Here is a 21971-nt window from a genome sequence, read left to right as displayed (position 1 = left end):
CTGCTGCTTGAACGGGGACCACTCAGAGACTCTGCTCTAGGGCAGTGCAGCCCAAAAGAAACACAACAGCAGCCACACATACAATCTAAAATCTTCTGGTAGCCACATCTTTAAAAAGTGAAAGGAAACCGGTGAAATTAATTTCTATGTATTTTATTTAACCCAACACATCCAAACTATTATTTCAATATGAAGTCAATATATAAACATTATTGAGGTATTTTTCATGTCTTTTCCCTACCAACTCTCGAAGTTCTAGTGTATATTTTACACTGAATGCCCGTCTCAAAACGGACTCACTGCTCCCGCGTGGCTAACGCCGCGCCCGAAAAGCGCAGCCAGGTGCGGGTCGAGGGAAGCAGCCCGAGAACTACACCTCCCGGCACGCTCCGCGCGCTCCCGTGACGCACATCCGGCGCGGCGACGGCGGCGAAGCGGCTGCCGGAGAACCACATTTCCCGGCGTGCTCCGGGCACGCCCTGTGACGTACTTCCTGCGCGGCGGCGACAGCGCGCCCCCGGCGGCTCGGCGGCGGAGCGAGGCTACATCTCCGGCCGCGGCGAGTGGCGGGCGGCCGGCCGACGGGAGCCGGGGCGGGGCGGCGGCGGCCAGCGAGGGAGCGCGCGGGCGGCCTGGCCCCGCCCCCGGCCCGCCCGCCCCGGTGACCTTCAGGGCCCGGGCGACGGGCGCAGGCCCCGGCGTTGGCGGCGGCGGCGGCGCGATGTTCGTGCAGGAGGAGAAGATCTTCGCGGGCAAGGTGCTGCGGCTGCACATCTGCGTGTCCGACGGCTCCGAGTGGCTGGAGGAGGCGACCGAGGACACCTTGGTGGAGAAGCTCAAGGAGCGCTGCCTCAAGCACGTAAGTCTGGCCGTGGTTCCAGGCCTTCCCCACTCCCTCCGCCCCTTTTCGCAGCCGCCCCTCTTCCAGGCCCTGGACACCCACTAGACGCGCCTCCGCGAGCCGGGCACCGGGCTGGGTACTTTACCCTCCACCCTCTGGTTTAACTTCGACAGCAACCCGGGAGGTGGGGGCTGGTCGGGAACGCAAGCTCTGAGAGGCGAAGTCGTCGCCAGAGCGGTGCCTCACGCGTTTCCAGCATTCGTGCTTGTCGCTGGAATAAGGTTCCTCATTTGTCAGCAGCTCCCCCAGGAGCTGGGAATTAGTGTCCGAGGAAGTAGAGACCCGCAGTGGAGAGGCGCCTTCCCCTGGCCTGCAGAGCCGGCTGCTTGGAGCTGTTTCCTGCTGGCTGGCGTGTGGGCTGGGGCCTGGCTCTGGCTATTTGTGCCTCGAATAACTTAAAATAGTGCGGCTGCGGGAGCCGTCCCTGCGGCCTTTAAATTGATTACATGGGTAGGTCCAGGAGAAGGAGCTTTGCGCTGAGAGGACCACTTTTTAAAGTTTGTTCACCTGAAATACTCCTTGCACAGTTAGGTCCTTAGGTAACTAACTTTTGGAACTAGTTCTTGATGGGTTTATTTCTGTAAACTTCTTGTCTCCATGAGTCGCGCTAAGACATCTATTTGCCTGTCTGACTGCCTAAGGAAACTCTGTCCTTGGCATGATGCCGTGTCTCCATGTCAGAACTTAGGACAAAGAAGGCCACAGCCTCTTAGTGTGCACTCCATGTGATAAATTATGTATCTATCAGTGTGGTCTCCAAGAACAAACTTCTTACTGTTATACTGACTACCCACAAAGATGCTTTTGGGTCACTTTTGTGAGTATGGTTCTGTGGAGTTGTCAGGGGCAGGGCAAAGAGTATTCTGGTTGCCAGAGCCCCCTTCTGGAACATGCTGGATGTGAATAACCATCTTGGTCTCACATCAAACAGGAGGGGGATCCGGGCTCTCATGTTCGGGCAGGTATGTTTTGGCCACTTCCTTCTTTTACTTCTGACATGGCTGAATGATGTCATCATCTAGAAAACCATCAGGGCGGCACTAAGCTGGAAGGCTGGGGGCTCCGTGAGCATCTGGGCTATTAGAGTTAGGCATGGTGCTTGTCTAGTCGTGTGCACTTTTAATAAACCTCCCTGAGATGCTGTGTCTCACCCACTCAGGATGCGAGGTCCTCACAAGCTGGAGTTGTATTTACACAGCCAGGGCCAGGCTCTTGGTGGGCCCCAAACAAACGTGTGGATTAATGGAATACAGACACACCTCTGAGACACTGCGGGTTCAGTTCCAGACACTGAAACAAATGAATATCACAATACGGAGTTACACAAACGTGTTGGTTTCCCAGTGCATGTAAAAGTTATGTTTGCAGTATAGTCTGTTACGTGTGTAGTAGCGTTATATCTAAAACAAAGCAAAACAAAACACAATGCACATACCTTAATTTAAAAATAACGCCATTGGAAAAATGGCACCAGTAGGCTTGCTGGATGCAGGGTGGCCACAATCCTGCAGTGAAATGAGGCTTGCTAGTGAATTTCAGGATCACTTGGCGTTAATTAGGCAGCTAAGTTTGATATGATGGTAATTGTTACAATCCTGGTATTTATTTTTCCAGTCAGTATTGAGATGTGTCATTTGGGATCTTTTTCTGACATTACCCCACTTTGAAGTGAGATTTTATTCCACTCTGCAGTCTCTCCAAGTGTGGGGGTCCAATCAGCAGGGGAGTATCACACCCAAAGAGCCGCCATAAATTATGGGACTCAGAGCTGAGGCTTCAGAACATACTCCCTCCATGCCCACCCTGTTCTGTGAGCCCGCTGCCTTGTGAGCCAGGCAGGATGAGTTAGTCAGGAGAAGGAATTCTCAAGTTATGTACTGGAACGTCTCCTGGAAACCAATCCCTGAACGTCATGTTGCTGCCGGCAGTGAGGCCGAGTGTGTGCCTGCCCTTCTGCTCCTCCTTCCCAGTTTTCCCTATGCACACGTAGGGAATTCTTTTTTCCTTCCTCTTTCCCAGAGTAGCTGATGGGGGCACTGGTTTCTTCCCCTCGCAGTATTCCTGGGAGTTGATTATTTTTTTATGTATTTTTATTATACATAAACTTTTAATCAATAAAATTGCTTTATTAGTGAGGGTTTATTGTCCTAACTCTTTCAGAAAGGGGTTGCTATTGTGGCCTTTCCCTTCTTGGTTTTATATAGCTTGGGATCACCATGATGGTCTCTAGGCCGGGCTTGCAGAAAGGGGCAAAGTAAAGCCTCCTGTGTACCCGGGGGTTAATGCTTTTAAGAAAATCACACCTGTGATGTGGTGGCGTGTTTCTGTGTGTGGTACACTTGCGTGAAGTTGGCAGGACATAACTTGCTAGTGTGGCGGTTAACATGTTTTAGATCACATGAAGATGTGCCTTCAAGTGAAGATGTGCGTGAGGGAACCCAGCCTCTGCCCTTCTGGGGAGGAGGCAGGTCGGTGTGTGTCAGAGCCCCTGCCCTGGCGAAGGGCTTTGTTGGGGCTTCTTTGCTGCCTTATCGCAGCTTGGTCCCAGTGTTCCTGCTGAGAACAAAGACACAGAACGAAATAACTGCTACACTGTGGGTGACTCACACTTATGTTTTGTTCCTATTGACACATGGCAGAGTACAGTTTTTCAGGAACCAGTATGAGGATTGTTTTGGAAAATTGTGATTCATAGACTAGATTCTGAACTTGGCAAATCAGCTAGCCTGCAAATTTTAGAATTAGAAGAAGCACACCCAGTATTTCTGGGAGCAGAGCCATTGTGGGATTCAAGGGAAGGGGGCGTTCTCTGTCATAAATGGTCAAAGTATATCTTACTGTTGGCTGGATTCCACCTTTGTCCCCCCATTCCTCCAACTCCAGGCTTCCCAGTTCTGTGTGCATGTGGGACAGCCCTTGAAGCCTTTTATGATCCTTTATTCCTGATTTCAGTGTCAGAATAGCGAGAATTCTGGTTGCTTGTAAATTGCCAGTGTCAAGAGGTGAAATACACCTTTAGCTTTTCCTCTCTTTTAGTGAGCATGTGTGTGTGGTGGGCTTCTTTGAGCCTCTGGGTGGCAGAGGGAGGTGACCAGATGGCCCTGCTTAACCTGAGGGAGGCCAGGAGGACCGTGGCACCAGGGCTCTGGGGCAGGCAGGCCCCCAGGGTTATGGCACGGCCTTCCAGCCTGGACTTCAGTACTCGCCCCTGGTGGGTTCTGGGGTTTCTGGGTCCCTGATCAGGGAGACAGCCATGTACCAACTGACCCCCTTCCAACTCCCAGGAGGGGCCTCGCCAGCTACATCTGTTACTTGTTTTAGGGTCTCTGTGGCTCGCGCTGGCTGAGCTAGGGGCTGAGCTGGGGCCGGTCGTGTTTCCTTGGGGTTTTGTGGGTATTTAAATGGTCAGGCCCCTAGTTCTTGCTCTCTGGACCAGCCTTCTTTCTTTGCTGTCTCTTGGTTCCCTTCCATTTATCTGTGGAAGAAGGAAAACAAGTGCACAGATCACACTAAGATCTTTAGATTTTCGAGGAACGATGGACTTGCTATTTTCATTTTTAAATCACTTCCCAGACTAGTTTACCAACAGAGTATCTTATGTCAGAGCTGTGAGTGTGTTTATAGAGGTGCTTAGCAGGTTGGTGTACAGATCACTGCCCTTGGGGACCAGGTGTTGTGGCATTTGGTCTGGCTTCCACCAGTGACAGGAGTTCTTTGATTTCATCTATGCTTTAATTCCTTACCTAGTAAAAAAACCCAGTAAATTCCTGGCATGACTTGGGATGACAGGTCCTATGTTATTAGTATTGTGATTTATCTGCTATTTTGAAATATATTCTATGATTTCCCCCCCCCCAGTGTGCTCATGGGAGCTTAGAAGACCCCAAAAGTGTCACCCATCACAAATTAATCCATGCTGCTTCAGAGAGAGTGCTGAGTGATACCAAAACAATCTTGGAAGAGAACATCCAGGACGAAGGTAAGGCTGCCCCAGGGACAGCAGTGAGCAGGGCGCCACCTGGGGCAGGGGACCCGTGGGCACAGGCGCTCTCTGCATGGAGGTTGCTGCCCCGAGTTGGAGCTGAACTGGGAGACTCATCAGAGAACAGAGTGTTTGTGGGAAAAGCAGACCTGAATTTGAACAAGCGGCATGCGTCTGAGAAACCCACTGTGAGCTTCATCATTAATTTTGTCCGTGGTCTCCAGAGCTGCTGCAGGCTTTACTTTGGAGCTAGAACATACAGTTGTGGCATTCGTCTCAAACTTCTAGGAAGGTGTTCTTAATGTACACGTGTCTGTCTAGTCCCTGAGAGCTTTGTGTGTGGAGGTGCTTGGGAAGAAAACTTTGGTTTTCTGGATGTCATTCAAAGCATAATTTTAATTCTGGGACTCCCTTAAGTAATCTGTTCTGGAATTACTGGCGTGTTGTGTGCAGACCTGCCTCAAGTCTGGTTGACAGGCCAGAACTAGCTGGGAGCTGACCACACTGTGGCCTGACTGCACCCCAGGTGTTTAGCTCTGAGAGTTAAGTCCAAACACTCCAACCTCCCAGACTTTCCAGACAGAGCCCTTAAAATGAGAACACTGGTCAGCTCTGGTGACCCACAGCCAGGCTCCTGCCCGGCCTGAGCCTGTGGGTGAGTGGGGTGTACAGACGTGGGAGCCAGGGGACGGGGGCTTGTGGGGTTGCTCCGGGGAGGGGGCGCCGGGGACCCCTGTTTCTGCGTCCTTGGGTCATCAGGCACCGTTACCCTACGGTATGAGTACAGAATGATAACCAGTGTGGTGGGCTTCTCCCCAGATGTCTTGCTGTTGATAAAGAGGCGTGCTCCAGCTCCGCCCCCTAAGATGGCTGATGTCTCAGCAGAGGAAAAGGTGAGTTTCAGAGTTGGGAGTTGGAGGGCTTTGTTAGTGGAAGCTCCCTTCAGTGAAGACTGTGGACAAGAAATGTCTGTGTGCTAGTGTCTGCGGACCCTGCTGGTCCCAGAGTCACAGGAGGTGTGGGCCCTGTGTCGTGGCCAGCCTGCTCACTGATGCCGGCTCCCAGGAAAACCGGCTCCACCTTCGGGGCCACAGAGAAGAGTGCAGCCCATTCTTGAGGTTGGGTTTACCTCTCAAGTCCTGTCCTTCCTCTCCTCAAGTGGGTCCCAATAGAAAAAGGTCAGAAAGTCATTCAAGATCACCCACGAGACAAGGAATACGAACGCAGCGGGGGTGGCAAAGGAGCACTGAGGCCCTCCCCAGGAGCACTGACCCACTCCAGGGAGTCACTTCCTGGAGAGGCCAGGGTGGCCTGCAGAGTGGCGCGCTCTGCAGCACAGCACGGCAACGCCACGGTCTTTGCTGAGCTCAGGATGCGGAGTTTCTTACTTGCGCTTTGAAATGCTGGGAGGCCATTCACCCCAGAGAAAGCAGGCCACACACGTTGGGCCTGGGCCTGGGCCTGGGCCTGATAGCAGAGCGAGCTATTTTAGGGTCTCCTCTGGGGCAGGCGGCACAGGAGGGGGCCCTTCTTATCTGCAGCTGCACCTGCCACGGTGCAGGCAGGCACGTGGGCAGGCCACTCGCTCCACCTCCAGCCATCCCTGACTCAGGCCCGCTTCCCAGAAGTGCTAGGGCGGACCCAGTTCTCTGGTTACAGTTTTGATCGTTGGTGACTAGGTGAGCCTTGGTGACTCTGTGAATGCTCTCGGTAGCTTGCAGGGTGCTGTGGTCTTCACCTTTTCTCTGGGCATATTTGCAAAATGAAACATTGTAAAATGCTAATGCCTAGTTTTGTGAATTATTATTAATTTTGGGGGGGTATTTAGGTTGATTGATTGATTGATCTGTTTATTTTAATGGAGGTATAGTGGGGATTGAACCCAGGACCTCGTGCATGCTAAACAAGCACTCTAACATTTAGCTCTACCCTCCCCCTGAATTATTATTAATTTTTAAAGTCAAAGCAGCACATGTATTTAAAAAGTCAGAGAATGAGACACATCTTTTAATAAAAGTCAGTAGCTTCCTGTCCCCGCTGAGTCCTGCACCTAGAAGGCCGCCACGCAGGCTTCTCCCACCTGTTTCTCCAGTAGTTCTCTTCCTGACTTCCCACACTGTGCAGTCTTGTAATGTCTTGGACTATCAGCTTTAGACTACTGGCTTCTTGGTGATCTGGGCGTGGACCCTCGCCCCCTACGATTGTTAGATCATAATGTTGGTTGAAGACTCAGAACCTCTGTTGTTGTTGTTATGTGAGTGTTGCTTTCTGCTGTGAACAAAGTGTGCGAAGGTTAGTTATCCTTTTTTTAATACGATTTTGTTTTTCTTGGAGTCAGTAATTGTTGCATCATTTATTTTTCTGTGTGGCTTATTGCTGATTTTTTCAGATTGTTCACCAAAACTGATAAACCTTTCTGAGAATGGGGCTCCAAGTGTGAGGCCATCTACCAGCTCCCCCTTCCCTGGAGACACCCCTCCTGCTCCTCCAGGCTGCGTCCATCTGCATCATTGCCTGTTGTGCAGCTGGGCTTGCCCACCTCCCTCTGGCTCTCCCACGTCGGCATTTCCTGACAGCGTCCATGGTCAGGCCTCCAGGTCCGCGCTGGGTGGGCTCGGGAGTTGAGGTCAGGCCCGCCTTCCTCTCTGGAGGCTCCAGGGAGGCTCTGCTTGACGCTCTCTCAGATGGCACAATGCCACTCCCGCAGTTAGAAGGGCTGAAGTCTCGTTTTCCTGCTCGCTGTGAGCCGAGGCCACCCTCATCTTCTGGAGGCCATTGCATCTTCAGAGCCAGCCCAGGAGACCTCATGTGTCCAATCCCTGTTGCTTTGAATCTTGATTCCCAGAAATAGCCCCGTCCTTTGTAAGGGCTCACCTGACTAGGCCAGGCCCACCGAGGGTCACATTCCTCAAGTTGCCGTGCCAGGTGATGTGACCTGACCAGAGTGAGACCCACCTGCTCGCAGACCCAGGGCTTGCAGGTGTGACAGCCAGGAGCGGGTCTGGGGGCGGTCTTCGACTTGCGTGTGCCTCCTGCAGAGTCCGGTGTCTTGCTCTCGCCTTGTTCCTTGGTCCCGAGGGCCAGACTCCCTCTAGCATCCCAGAGGAGGAGGAGGTCTGGAGGCCCTGCGTTCCAGCGTTCCATGGCTGTTGAGTGGGCGCCAGCTGCGAGCGTGATGATGGCTTTGGCTCCGGTCTCCAGGGTGTCCAGGTGGCGGGTGGGAGCTCATCAGCTCTGATGCCCGTTTTGCTGTGTGCGGTTCTTTTCCTCTTCCCTGACTCTGTCTGGAATTTGTAGGGTCTCCTGATGCTCGTTAGAGTACTGAAATGTGAAGGTTTGCTTTGCGTCGGGCGCTCTTCCCCCTGCACTGCACTTGGCACGTTGACTGCAGACTCACGTGCTGCCGTTGTGGAAGTTTTTCCGGGTTGTTCTGGGCCATTTCGTCCCCTTGCTCGCTTTTCTCTTTCTGGACCTCCTGCTGGCTGGACGCGGGACCTGCTTTCTGAGGCACATCCTTGGCTTTGTCTTCCAGCCGCCCTGTAGCCGCTTTCATCTGGCTGTGGTATTCTTAAGTTTTCCAATTAGATTCTTGTTCTCACATTATCTTTTGTAGCGTCCTGTTGTGTTCCTGTTTCTCTGAGTGTCGTACAACAGTGCTTTCTGCTTTTCAAGGTCTTCTCTTCCCTGTGTTGTCTCTTCCCTTCATGCTTTTTTGCTTTCCCAGCTTTTATCTCGGTCTCTGTCTTTCCCATCGGAGGCTCTCCTCCCATCCCTTGCGCTCCTTGGCTGGCCGTCCCTGTCAGAGGCCCTGGCAGCCACCAGGCTGCTCTGTGTGCCTGGCAGCTGGTGCCGGCAGTGGGCTTCACAGTGGGGCAGGGGCCAAGCCACCGTGCCCTCCTGCCCCGGGGCTGCGTCTCGTCGTTGGGGTTAGGGTGGTGCCTTTCTCCCCTGGGCTCCCTGGCTTCCCCAGGCCACTCGCGGCCTGGGTAGTCGCAGGCCGAGCAGGCTGGGGGAGGAGCTCCTGGAGCTCACCCCACACCTGGTGCGCTGCCTTTGGGCTCCGGGACTAGCCTGGCCTTGCCTCTCCCCATGCCCTTGGCCTCCGCGTTCGTAGCTCTGCCAACTCCACCAGCTGTTTGCTGACTGTGGAGCGTTTGGTGCCATCTCTCCCGATTTTATTTCTTTTCTCACCTTTTGTTCTGGTGTGTTTCTCCTTTGCTCTTTTACTGTCCAGCCAGGGGTTCCAGAAGGAGCAAAAGGTAAGTGCGTGTTCCCAGCCAGCCAGGCGCCATGTGATGGTCGTTCTGTGGCCACGAGAGACAGAGTCTGTCTTATCCCACGTCCTGCGCTGCCGCACTCCAGGGCCGCCCGCCAGCCTTGTGTGTGGTGTTCTGTCCCTGAGGCCTTGCACAGAACCCTCCAGAAGCCTCCCCTCTCATCAAGGAGTGCACAGCTCTAGCTCCCAGGGAAACTGGTTCTCTCCCTGGTTAGAGCTGTGTATTCAGTGCACAGAACCTTGCCTTTTGTTGCTCTTATATTCACTTCTGACTTTCTTTTTTGTAATATTTAATTTTGGGGGGAAGGTGATTTGGTTTATTTACTTACTTTGATGGAGGTACTAGGAATAGAACCCAGGACCTCGTGCTGCTGAGCATACCCTCTACCACTGAGCGGTACCCTTCCCCGACTTCTGAATTTCTAATTACTTTTCTGTCTTAGAAAAAACAAGAGCAGAAAGCCCCGGACAGAGATGCTATATTTCGCGCCACTGCCAACCTGCCCTCCTACAACATGGACCGGGCTGTGGTCCAGACCAACATGCGAGATGTGAGTGCTCACGGGGGCTGCTGGCCACTGCGTGGGGCCACGGGAAGTTCTTGAAAGCATTTGGGAAGCCGGGGGAAGCAGATACTACTTTGGAGCTTTTTTGTAAACCTAAAATTAATTCAAAATAAAAAGTTTAAAAAATATCTAAGGGCAGGACTGAAAGGATAGATACTGTTGGAAAAATGTTAGTTTTGTCCTGAGTTTGGCAAAAATGTTTATATAGAAATCTGGACTCTTGGTTATTTTGGCTTGGAAAGTCCTCAGTTGAAAAATCAGCATGTTCCCAGGGCCCCCGTGGGAGGGGGCGGCCAGAGCCCAGCGCCTGTGCCGTCCAAGAGTTGGGGTGGCCGCCCCCGTGGGTTGGTGTTTAGTCTGAGGGCTCAACCACAAGCCACTTCATTCCCAAGCACACCTCTCCAGGGTCTCTTCCGGAGAGTTCTGTGTGGACCAGGGCATGGGGGCCCTGGCATGCCCGTGTGTGTGTCTGCCCCACGTGGTGTCTCTGGCATTTTGGCTGAGGCTCGTTGGGGTGGGGGGGCTTCTGGTGACACAGACCCCCTAGTTGAGAAGTTGAATTGGCTGCAGATCGTTCTTCCGACCAGTCGAAAATGAGAGACCCATGTCTGTGGGTCCCGTAGGAGCCCTGTTCTCTTCAGCGAGGCCACAGAGGGCTCTCAGCTCACCTAGCCCCCAGCGGGCCAGACACCTTCCTCAGGGGCTAAAGGGCCGAGTGACACCACCGGATGTCTGGTTCTCGTGTTGCCGGCCTGGCTGTGCCAACGAGAGCCTCTCTCCTTCTCGGCCCTGAGATGCCTTGTTTCTCCTCCGGTCTCCCCCTCTTATCCTTGGGTATCTTGACGTGCTTTGACTCACAGGTGTGGGGTTCAAGGACAGGGAGTGTCGGTTCAGGTCCCAGTGGATTAGTGGGCATGGAGACGCGAGCTGCTCTTTCCTTCTCACTGCAGTTCCAGACAGAGCTCCGAAAGATCCTGGTGTCTCTCATCGAGGTGGCTCAGAAGCTGCTGGCGCTGAACCCGGACGCGGTTGAGTTATTTAAGAAGGCCAATGGTAGGAGCAAGCCCCAGGTAGATGTGACGTCCTGTGCCTGGACTCAGCCCTTCCCCATGGGCACTTGCCATGGCCCCCAGCCTGGAAATGGGAGAGTCGGTGGGTGGGGCTGGGTCAGCCGTCCACACTGTCCTGGGTTTACATGAGTGGGAGCTGATGGTCACTGCTCAGACTTTTTGGGGTTTAAGAGAACTGCCATGGATGCCTGGTGCTCAGACGAGGCCCCGGCCCTCCAGGGGGTGAGGAAGCACTGGGCACAGCCCGAGGCCTGACAGCCGCGTCTCCTGCCCGCAGCCATGCTGGACGAGGACGAGGACGAGCGCGTGGACGAGGCGGCTCTGCGGCAGCTCACGGAGATGGGCTTTCCCGAGAGCAGAGCTGCCAAGGCCCTGCGGCTGAACCAGTACGTCCGGGCCACCTCCCTCCCTGGGCGCGACGGGGCTCGGTCTCTTGGGATCACCCGTGGGTGACACCTTCCATCCCAGAGGCTTTGATTGAATTGTTTCTAGTATATGTAAGTTTTAAAACAGGACCTGCAGTGCATGTCCTGGGAGTAACCTGCTTGTGCATCTCCAAGTGTTTTAAGACATTGAACGTGATGATCGTTCTGTGAGTTCTTACTGGGAACTCAGATCAAAGCCGGTTTATAGCAGGGACGTGGACAACCCCAAGAATACATGCAGTGGTGTCCTCAGTCATCACCTGTGGTTTCTTGTGTTTATGTTCAGGTCTGAAATAAACGTGTAACCAAAGGATGGTCAGCAGGCTGTGTTCTTTTGTCTTTGGACCCAAACTCTTGTTTGGCTCCCTTTGCTTTGCGGGTGGGTTTCTGCGTTTGGCCAGGGCCTGGGGCAGTTTAGGGCGGGGCTGGGGCTTCCAACGTGCTGCATCTGAGTCTTGTTATCAGGGTCAGCAGCTCGGAGAGGCTTTTCTCGGGGAGACAGAAGGCCTGGCTTCCTGGCTCAGGGTGCTGCAGAGTCTCCCTTCCCTTTCAGCATGTCGGTGCCTCAGGCCATGGAGTGGTTAATCGAGCATGCAGAAGACCCCACCATTGACACACCTCTTCCAGGCCCAGCCGAACAGGGAGAGGCGGGCGCCGAGGCCTCAGCTGCTGCTGGGACTAGCACGGAGGATGAGGAAGCCAGAGACGAGCTGACAGAAATCTTTAAGAAGATCCGGAGGAAAAGGGAGTTTCGCCCTGACGCTCGGGTATGTGTTGACAGACCTGGATCCAGCAGGTGGCATGACTGTCTCTCCCTTGCGGCCGTGCTGTGCACAGGAACGGGAGCCCGGCCTCCCGGCCCTGTGCTGAGTGAGGCTGGGGGAGGCTTTGCAGATGGGCCTGGGGCCACTTGGGTTCCTGGGTTCGGTTCTAAGTTCTCCTCACTTGCCTCCAGGCGGCTTTATTTTCCTCTGAACCACTAGTTGACACATCTGACATCCGAAAAAGTCATCTTGTCTGAGTTACAAGTGTCCGCGAGCCGTGGGGTCGGGCAGAGTCTGCCCCGAGACCAGAGGGTCAGGCACCGAGTGGGTCACCCTGTGATCCGGGGAGGCTGGCCAGGCTGCTGGCCCTCTGGTAGCCACGGCGTCTGTGGGATTCAGGGAACTGAGGCCCGGCCGCCTCTGGCTGTGCTTGGCGAGTGGACAGCCGCGTGCAGTTTCATGGCCTCTTGTCACTGTGGGCTTGCTTCTGATGCCTTGGCATCTCCGTATTCTTTTTCACCGTTCTGTACTTTTTTAGGGTTTTAATTTGATTTCACCTTCTTGGATATTTTGCATACTTTTGAGCATGTTCTGATTTCTTTCAGATCATAGGTCTGCCGACTCCAGGGGTCAGGGCTCTGAGTCTTTGTGTCCTGATTCCACTTGTAGCTCAATTTTCTTGGTGTGATGCTTCCTCGTGGGCCCACCTGTGGGCTGTGTTTCTGTGGAAATCTTCCGTGGCCAGGCCGTGGGATGCCCACCGTGGGTGGTTTAGAGCCTGCTTTTGCGGGTTGAGCAGGACCTCCGGCCAGGGGTGGGTTTTCATGTTAATCACCCAGGCAGGGCTCCTGGGCTATGTGCAGAGTACAACCCACTCTCTGGGGTGGAGTCTTCCCCTGCCCCTCTCCTTGGGGATGCAGACCCCATTCAGGGTCCTGGTTTTAAGCTATAACTCTGCATCTCACATGGGCCCAAGGTCCATGTCCTGCGTGTGACGTTGGCCCCCAGCCCCACCCTGGTAAGACCTGTGCCCTTCCTGGGGCACACACACCCTCTGTGACACTGGTGTGTTCCTTTGTTTCTGTTACTTTGAGATTTTCCTTTTGTGAGTTCAGCCATGCCTTCAAAGTACGTGTTGTGTTTTAGTCCCGAATTACTAGGTCCAGAAGGAAGGGTATCTCACTGTCTCGGTCTCTTGGGAGCCAAGCCAGGGTCTGGAGCTGCCCTGTTGGGAAAGGCAGCTGCTCTCTGGGTGGGTACTTTGTGCCCTGCTGCCAGGCCCCATGCTTTCCCCTGTGGGGGTCCACCATGGTCCCCATCAGGCCTGCTGCCAGGTAGCTCATGATCTTGGTTGCCGTCTCAAAGACCTTCCCCGCCTGGTGCCCTTCCTAACGGTGTTAAACGTGCGCGTTTGCCCCAGGGTGCGGCTCTGCTGCCGCTCCTCCCCTCAGCGTCACTGTGTGCTGGGGACGCTCTGTGGGCGACTTCTCCTGCAGCGGGCGTCGTAAAAGGGCTCGAGGGGCCAGGAGACAGGAGGGTGGTCCAATAAGGATCGAGACACTAGTGTAGATCCTGGGAAGGCCGGATTGGAGAGCAGGTCTTGGCCTTGAGACTCCGCTGTGGATGGGACGTGGGCATGCAGTGTGCAGAGCCTGCGGAGCAGGGCCCCCCAGCGCCGCCACCGGGAGGCCCTTCCTGGAAGTCGGGGGGGGGCAGGGCGGGGGCTCTGGTATCACCACCCCCGGAAGTCCTGGGACATCATTTCCTGGGCTGAGACAGAAATGAGGAGAGAGGATGGGTTTCTTTTTAACTTAATGAAAAAGATCCTCCTCTCCTTGGAGTTAGGAGCATGTTCCTGGTGATTTATATGACGTTGATATCAAATACTGCTACATGGTGGGGCCTTCTCCCAGCGTTCGCCCGGGGGCCCTAGGGCTGAAAGCGGCCCAGGAAAGCAGACAAGATGGAGTGCAGGCAGAAAACGCTGGGCTCTGAACACACTGCTCTGTCGGGTTCCACTTAAGCGTCTCTCCTGATGAGCACCCCCAGCTGCTGCTGCTTCTGTCGGGTCTCTTGGAAACAGTCCGGACTGACCACAGCGTGAGAGCACACGTCCACAGAAGGGGTGTGCCCGGGAAATCAGGGTGCCAGGCTGTGCGCGTCCACGCACGCTGACTCCGAGGGGCGGGCAGCCTGAGGCCAGCCAGCTCCAGGCGGAAAGTCAGGGAGGCGACATCAAGGTCACAGGAGTGCTGTTTAACCTTCAGAGAATTAAGAGCACCCCTTGAAACTTTGGGAATGAAAGCTTTACTTTTTTGTGCAGAGTTGACCTTTTCAGAGACTGTGTGGTAAAAGTCAAGAGCAAAGTGAAGGATATATCGTCTTACGGTTTTTGTCCTGAAAATGTGCACCCCCCCAAAACACTGAACACAGGGTCATCAGCCCCTCCAGAGACTGCCATACGTTTATACTTGTAGCTTAAATTTTTTTAAATATGTATAGAATTAATTTTAGTTTCATTTTTTAAAAGATAAAATATGAGGGAAATCACTCCTTTTTTCCAAAAATTACTGTGATTTTTTTGTCTCCACTTAAATGGGACTTGCTCATGTGACTTTTCCGTAACACAGTCCTTCTGGGTGACAAGACCCTCTGGAATGAGCGGTGCATGGTTGTGGAGACAGTTCTCCCCAGACGGTCGTTGGGCGAACTTGGAAGGACCTTGAGTCAGTCTGGCCACTTCTGTGGTCGGGCCATGGGCGTGCCCTCCACCCTCCGGCTCCCCACCCCCTGGCTCCGTCCCGAGGTTGTTCAGAAAACCAACAAATGTTTTTGTAAAGCTATAGCGAAACAGAGTCTGGAGCAGGGAACCCCATGGCATGATTTAAAACACCCTTTGCTCAGATGCCGTTCGTGGGACAGGGCTGCGGCCGGGGCCTGGGGGAGTGCAGCACTGAAGCGCCCGCGGGCCCTCCTCTCGTCTCCCCTAGGCCGTCATCTCCCTGATGGAAATGGGATTCGATGAACAGGAGGTGATGGACGCCCTGAGAGTGAACAACAACCAGCAGAACGCGGCCGTGAGTACGGGCTCCTGCGCGCCGCCCGGGTCCGTGTGCTCAGTCACCTCCCAGCGCGGTCGGGTCGGGCACTCTGCTTCTGGAGGGGAACAGCAGGGTCGGTGGGTCCAAGGCTGAGAGAACCTGGGCTTGGCCCCTGTTTGGTGGGGAGTGTGTAACGTGTTCCCTGGCCCCGTTACACTAACTCTGAGCTCGATTCCCGCCCAGTGGACGCACGGCTGCTGGTGCAGAGCTGCTGGCCGGGGCTGGGGGCCGACGGCAGCGTCCGTCTGGGGTGATGAGTCCTCCTGTGGCCGCGGGAGCCAGAGCCAGTGTGTCTGTGCTTACACGCCAAACTCTGGGCTCACTGATAAGCTCCCAGAGGCCCTTGGTCGCACCCAGGGGTCCAGCACACAGCAGCGCTCAGGTGTTGGGTGCGTTTCTTAATTCTTCCGGCACTCGGATGGGTCATGCAGGGACCCCGTTCAGTGACTGGAGAAGCTGCAGCCGTTACGCTGAGCTGCGGCACCAGGATCTGCTAAGGAAACCAGGTGGTGTTTCTCTCCCTCTGCTGGCCTGTCCGGACGTGCGTGGTACCTGAGTCTGGGCCAGGCTCGTCTCAATGTCAAGGTCCCTCACGGTCAGAGCAGCTCTGGGAGCCGGCCAGGAGTCCCCGCTGCCGTGCCTGAAGCTGACGGGGGCCAGAAGCATTAACGGCTGTCGCTCTTGTGTTCGCAGTGCGAGTGGCTGCTGGGAGACCGGAAGCCCTCTCCCGAGGAGCTGGACAAGGGCATCGACCCCGAGAGCCCTCTCTTCCAGGCCATCCTGGATAACCCAGTTGTGCAGCTGGGCCTGACCAACCCGAAAACGTTACTAGGTGTGTGCCTTCTCTGTGCTTGCTCAGGGGTGGGCCCACCCACGGCACAGATGTCACAGGGCGATACTGCAGTCGCCACGCCCAGTATCTCCCTGAGAGCGCGGCAGGGTCCCATGCGGCTCCAGCCTGAGTCACTTTGAGGCCCGAAAATCAGGTACTCCTCGTGATGTGACAGCTTCCTGTTTGGTGACTCCACTCAAGCTTTGAAAATCCAGTTCAAGTGGATCATCCAGTCTAGGGGGAGTGTAGACAGTGCCCAGCAGGTCAGGGCCATGCGTGAGGACCTGTTGGTTGACTGTAGCTCTCACTGTTTGTAAAGGATTCTTTGGCACTTGGTTGGACTGTGAAATATAATATAGGGACAAGAGTGTATGTAATTCTTGTAACTTTAAAGAGTAATGACAAAACATATAACCACGTACCACCATTCAGCTTTTAAAAAGTAGGCTTTTAGAAAACCTGGCGCAGCCCAGGCCCCCTCGAGCCCCCCGGGCACCCCTCCCCTGCTGCAGTGACCTCGCGAGCCTTTGTCCTTCCTGGGTTCCTCGGCAGTGTCACCGTATGTCTGTCCTCGCACGGCTGCGGCTCAGGTGCTACCTCTGTGTTCTAGGCAGGCTCCTTCTGTGACTGACTTCTGCCTTCTTTTCTTAAGTGCCGGGAAGGACTTCACCGAACACGATACCACAGCTGACTTCTCTGTTCTGCTGCCCGGTGGCACATCATGGTTTACTTGCCTGTGGTTGTGCTCTGCACACCGGTGCTGCCCGGCATGCAGGAGGGTCTCTCCGGGCCGTGTGCTTCGGGCCGGGCTTGCGGGGGCCCCGCGTGTGTGTGCGGAGCCCGTTTTCCAGCCAGGGCGCCCCCGTCTGCGGCAGCTCAGTCCCCGGCCCCCAGGTGCAGCGTCCCAGGCAGGCACCAGTGCTTCCGCTCTTGGCCATTTCCCTGCCTTCTAGGGCTGAGCCCCTTTCCCTGCAGGACTGCCTCGTCGTTCATCAGCTTCTGCCTGTGTGCCGAGCGCTGATCCGTGTCAGATGTTTATATTGTGGATACCGTTTATCAGTTTCTGGTTTCTTTATCACTTTGATGAGCAGACGTCTGAATTTTGAATGTATCTGTTTCATTTGTGATGCGAATCTTAAAGAAGGCCCTCTGATCCCAAGGTCAGGAGGACATTCACCTTTATCTGTTTCTAGTGGTTTTGAAGTTTCGCTTTTCTTACTTAAGTCCCTGCCTACTGGAAGTGTGCGGGGTGAAGTAAGGAAGTTTCCTCTCTCCACCCAAGTGCTGTGCTTTGATGATGTGTCTTACGTGAGCTGATTTTCATCGTTTGCGCCGGGCACTCAGCTGTCCCTTCCACACCGAAGGTGTCTCCTCGCCCTCCTGCCCCTCAGACCTCGGGAGAGTAGCCTTTTCTGACACGTTTCCTTCAGCGCTTGGCCGTTGAGTTTGTGGCTTGCTGTAGGCTTTTTTTTTTTTTAATTTTTGAAGATATAATTGGTCAGATTAAGGCAGTTCCCCTTTTCCTCCAGTTTAGAGGCTACAGGTATTTATTCACGGAAGGGTGGTCAGTTTTACTGAAGGCTTTTCCCTACCTATTGTTACTACGTGGTTTTACATCTGCTGTCTCGGACATTTCTCACATTTCTGAAACAAGCCACACGGAGTGAGTGCACTCGGTCTGCAGGCTCTAAGTTGGTGATCTGGACAGCACCACAGGACTCGCACTGGCCTAGGTTCCTGCCTCCTCAAGCCCAAAGTCCCAGGCCTCCTGCGGTCGCCAGGTCCCCACCTGGAGGGAATGGCCTGCCTGTGTGCAGTTGCCGGGCTGCAGGCGCCTCTGCACCTGCTCACTTCTCTCGAGAAATTTCTGATCAGGTTTTTAATGAACTGCATCTTTTTAGATGAAGTAATGTGTTCATTATAGAAAATTTGGAAGACGCAGAAAAGCACGAAGAAGTCGAAGTCGCCCCGTCGCCCGTTGTTGGTTTTCCTTCTGTGGTTCCCTGGGGTCTAGAGCGGGTGCAGCCGCACTGCTGTGTGGCTTTCACGCTGCCTTTCTCATCACGTCTTGGTGCGTGTACCCTTTCCAGCAGTAGCTTTTAGTGGGTACAGGTATTTCATTCTATAGCTATGTCACAAATTATTTAACAAATACTGTTCCCCTATTATTGGCCATTTAAATTGTCTTTCATTTTGTTGCTTTTGAACCTACTGCTTCAAGAAACCCTTTGTGGACGGGCTTCTTGGGTGCAGCTATTTCCTGAGGATACGTAGCTGGAACTCAAATGACAAGTCAAAGAATAAGAGCATTTTAAGCTCTTGGCCATATCTTGGCAGCCGACAGGGCCTCCATCTGGGTGAGGTGCCCCCCCCACCCCTTGGACAGAGACCCTCGGCCTTGGCTGTGCCCCTCCGTGACCACCTGCATGGAGCACGGCCTGGCCAGTCACGTCCTTTCACGGGTTGTCTGTGCACATCTCTGGTCTTTCAGCCGCTGTGTTCATGCTCGAGCTTGTTGACAGCTTCTTATACATTAAGAACGTCCCTTGTCGTGTGCTGCACTTTTAATTCTTTTATTTGTTTGTTTGTTTGTTTGTTTATTTATTTAATGGAGGGACTGGGGGTTGAACCCAGGACCTCGTGCATGCTAGGCATGCACTCTATCACTGAGCTGTACCCTTCCCCCCTTTTAATTCTTAATGCACAAGTTAAGATGTGCAGAGAAAGCCCTTCCTCAGATAAATCTTCATCTGTGTGGTTTTTCATGTTTACCACTTTTTTCATCTCTTTACGCAGTTTTCTTCTCCTGGGATTTGTTCTGCCGCTTGCTGGGAGGAAGGGTTGGGTAACAGAGCAGCCTGTCCCCGCCTCACTAAATCTGCTTCCTGTTTCCTTCTTCCAGACACCAAGTCATCTTTCTGGGTTCCTTTCTGGTACTTTTAACTGGTTTTCAGAGGATTTTGATCAGGAGGACCTGGTGATTGTTTTGAGGTCTGGGAGGGTCCTCAGGTCTTAAACACTGAGCCCTTGGGCTAAGGGCCCCCGTGGCTCCTTGAATAAATGCTTCCCATGAAGCCTGTAAGCTTGGGGCCACTCTCACTGCCGTGGTTTGCCTGCCATTGGCTGCCTGACGGTCTGGTGTAAAGCTGTCCTGCCCAGACATGAGCGCAGCCACCCGCCCTACGTCACTGTGCTGTCCACCGAAGTAGCCAGTGTGTGTCTTGGGCCAGAAGGCACCTCTGTTTGGGGGAGAAATTTTGTAAAACTGTTTACAAATTCAGTTTTCACTCTAGAGAACTGCTCAGTTAATTTTAATGTGTTAGTTTTTTTAAAGTCATTTCCTTAAGGTTAGACATTTTGGTTTTTCCAATTAGGTATTGTTAAATTTGCAACGATATCTTTATGTGAGCCTTTTCTGCCTCTGATCGTTTGGTCAGGGTGGGATTGGCAGTGGAATTACTGAGTCACAGGCTGTCACTATTTTAAGGTTCCTGGTGCTGCTGCCACATTGCTCTCCAGACTCTCTGTGCCAGTGAATACACGGGCACATCCCCCACCTGCCAGAATGGAGGACGCTGGCTTCTGTTCTCAGCCAGTTCGATAAGCAGATGAGACCTTGCTGGGGGTGGGGGTTTAGGAGGGGTCTCCGCGTGGGCCCGGGCTGTTGGAGGCGTGCTCTCTCACTGAGCAGCTGCTGGCGCGGGAAGTCTGCCTCGGCTTGTCTGCATGTGGAGGGGGGTCCCTCAGCGGCTCTGCTGTCTCCCCACAGCGTTTGAAGACATGCTGGAGAACCCGCTCAACAGCACCCAGTGGATGAACGACCCGGAGACGGGGCCGGTCATGCTGCAGATCTCGCGCATCTTCCAGACCCTGAACCGCACGTAGGCCGTTCTGCCCCGCTGCCGCTCCCGCAGCCCGCCTGGGGGTGGGCCAGGGTCCACCAGGCCCTATTCTTCCTCCCAGCCAAGCCGCGGGAGGAGCGGGCGGACCCCAGGTCTGTGGGGCTGAGGATGGCCGGGCCAGAGGGGACCCCCCCCCAGGTTGTCAGGTGCCGGTTCTCATGCTTTGATCTTCCTGCTGAAACCCCTGGTGGCCGCGTGCTTGGCCCGGCTCCAGCCTCCGACAGTGTTTACAGACGCGCGGTCGTCACACCCGCCAGGGGTCACCTCCCTCCAAGTGTCCTTTCGGGCTCTTGAAAGGCTACTTGAATTGACCCATAGGCGCTGCTTGTAGAGTCCGCTTGTTACGAAAGAAGGCATGTTTCCATCCAAAGTGTTAATGTCAAAGGCACTAACTTAAGTAGAAGACACACAGATGACTTTTCTTTAATAAACTCCCCTTTTCCAATCTTCTGTCTTGGTCCTATTTCAGCACCAAAGAGGGAGTCGTGGGTGTCCTGGTGAGTGAGTGCGTTCTCGAGAAAGGGCAGTTGCTGCTGTCTCGTCTGCATTTTCTCAGCAAAGTCTCATGTTTTAACTGGAGTTGAGGGTCTGTGCGGGCACTGGAGCTGGCGTGCACCCTCGCGGCTCCGCGGGCAGAAGCTGGGCACCAGCAGGGACTCCCCTGCCCGCCTCCGGCCACCTTTTTTTAAAATGTTATCTGTTGTCTTTATTTTATTTTTTGGTTTCTTGTGTGTGCGTATGTGTGTGTTTTGGTGGGAGGAGGGTAATAGGTTTATTTATCTACTTGTTTTAATGGAGGTACTGGGGATTGAACCCAGGACCTCATGCGTGCTAAGTGCGTTCTCTACCACTGAGCTATACCCACCCACCCCACTGTTGTCTGTTTTTAAATGAGAAGATGGGTTCCTTTCTTTTTCACTCTGCTCATTATATATTGCTTAAAGCGGTTAATTGTCTTCTGCAGCAGCTCCACCGCCCGAGCCCGCACCTGGTCTGCCGGCTGCTGGCCTCAGCCGAGCCGGTGCCTGGCGGGCCGCCCGCCACGGGGAAGCCCCCACCGGCTCGGAGCCCTAGGTTTTTTCATTGTTCTTTAGATTCAGATTGAAAACTTCTGGACAGAAATGTTAAAAATCATTTTTCAAGGTGGTGGACCTCGCGCTGAGACAGTGACATTCGTTCCTGGGCCGTGGGTGTGAAGCCTCAGCGACCGGCTCTGCGTCTTACTGTTATTTGATCCCGTGTTTGTTGGTAAGACGCCCAGCAGAGGTGCTTCTTGGACTTGTGTCTTGTTTTTCTTCTTCGTGGTGCTGCCAGGTGGTGCCGCCCGCTCCCCATTAAACTTGAGCACAGCCCCAGGATGAGGCTTGAGGGGCTTTGCGGGTTTCAAACCCTAGGCAAGCCAAGTCCCTGACCTGAGACGGACCGGCCGCGCCTCCAGGGGCTGGCCTGGGTGGGGGGTGGGCCAGCGCGGACCCAGTGTGGGTGTGGGTGGTCCTTGGACTCACCGAGGGCACCTTCCTTCCTGGCAGACGTTTAAGGAGATCCCTCAGTAAGAAAAGATCAGTGCACGAGTCAGCCCACTTCTCAGATGCCTGTGCACTGCCAGCGCGGCCCGGCCATTCACTTTGGTTGAAGAAATCCCTTACCTTTGAGACCTCCTGACGGCCAGCCCTCCGTCAGACACGATTCCCATGTTGCCTGCTCCAGGTTGGAGGGAGGGGGCCGTGGCAGCTGGGTGTTGGGTGCCGTTTCCCGGCGGCCGGCGGCCCCACCTGCGCTCTTGCTCCTGCTTGGCTTCCTTCCCCGTCTGGGGCCCTGGGCGGCTGCACCCCATGCAGTCAGTCACCTGCCGCAGAGCCGGTGTCGTGGCCCGCTGCTCCCACCTGCGGGGGACGTCCGTGGTGTGCTCTGCTGGTGCGCGTGTGTGCTCCGTGTGGTTTTCCGCACACACGGGGCTGGCCCAGCAGAGTGGCTGTGCGGTGTGAGGCCCTTCACTGTGGTTCCCGGAGGATGTGGGTCTCAGGGGGCACCTGGCGGCGTTGGAAGGAAGGCTGAGGGGAGGCCTTGGCAGCCGGGCCCCGCGGTACAGGGCGCTGGGTGTTGGAGGTTTCCGTCCTGGGTAGGAGGTGGGGTACTGTTTATGCCGCGGGCC

The 21971-nt window shown here is 54.4% G+C and overlaps 1 protein-coding gene across 2 annotated transcripts; it reads left to right on the top strand.

Annotated features, from left to right (window-relative positions):
• Window positions 1–597: 597 nt before the first annotated feature.
• UBAC1 (UBA domain containing 1) lies at window positions 598–20264 on the top strand. Of its 2 annotated transcripts, none has more exons than XM_031450803.2 (10): window positions 598–859; window positions 4760–4880; window positions 5703–5776; window positions 9603–9710; window positions 10676–10778; window positions 11073–11181; window positions 11774–11987; window positions 14975–15061; window positions 15779–15917; window positions 19687–20264. In XM_031450803.2, the coding sequence occupies exons 1-10, from the start codon at window positions 722–724 to the stop codon at window positions 19800–19802; spliced, it is 1209 nt and encodes a 402-aa protein (XP_031306663.2). In that variant the 5' UTR covers window positions 598–721; the 3' UTR covers window positions 19803–20264. The 2 variants fall into 2 exon arrangements, with proteins under 2 accessions (XP_031306663.2, XP_064346755.1); XM_064490685.1 differs by having other exon boundaries at window positions 652–859; window positions 14975–15065.
• Window positions 20265–21971: the final 1707 nt, after the last annotated feature.

Source organism: Camelus dromedarius, chromosome 10, assembly GCF_036321535.1.
Source record: "Camelus dromedarius isolate mCamDro1 chromosome 10, mCamDro1.pat, whole genome shotgun sequence".
Classification (NCBI taxonomy): Eukaryota; Metazoa; Chordata; class Mammalia; order Artiodactyla; family Camelidae; genus Camelus; species Camelus dromedarius.
Note: the sequence above shows the minus strand (reverse complement) of the source record. Positions and strands in the feature narration are given on the sequence as shown.

Bases quoted from the DNA above. Each gene is read 5' to 3' on its own strand.
- UBAC1 (XM_031450803.2), top strand. From the start codon at position 722: ATGTTCGTGCAGGAGGAGAAGATCTTCGCGGGCAAGGTGCTGCGGCTG. The intron at 4,881-5,702 runs GTAAGGCTGCCC...GCTTCTCCCCAG, and splicing joins AGAGAACATCCAGGACGAAG to ATGTCTTGCTGTTGATAAAG. The intron at 9,711-10,675 runs GTGAGTGCTCAC...TTCTCACTGCAG, and splicing joins TCCAGACCAACATGCGAGAT to TTCCAGACAGAGCTCCGAAA.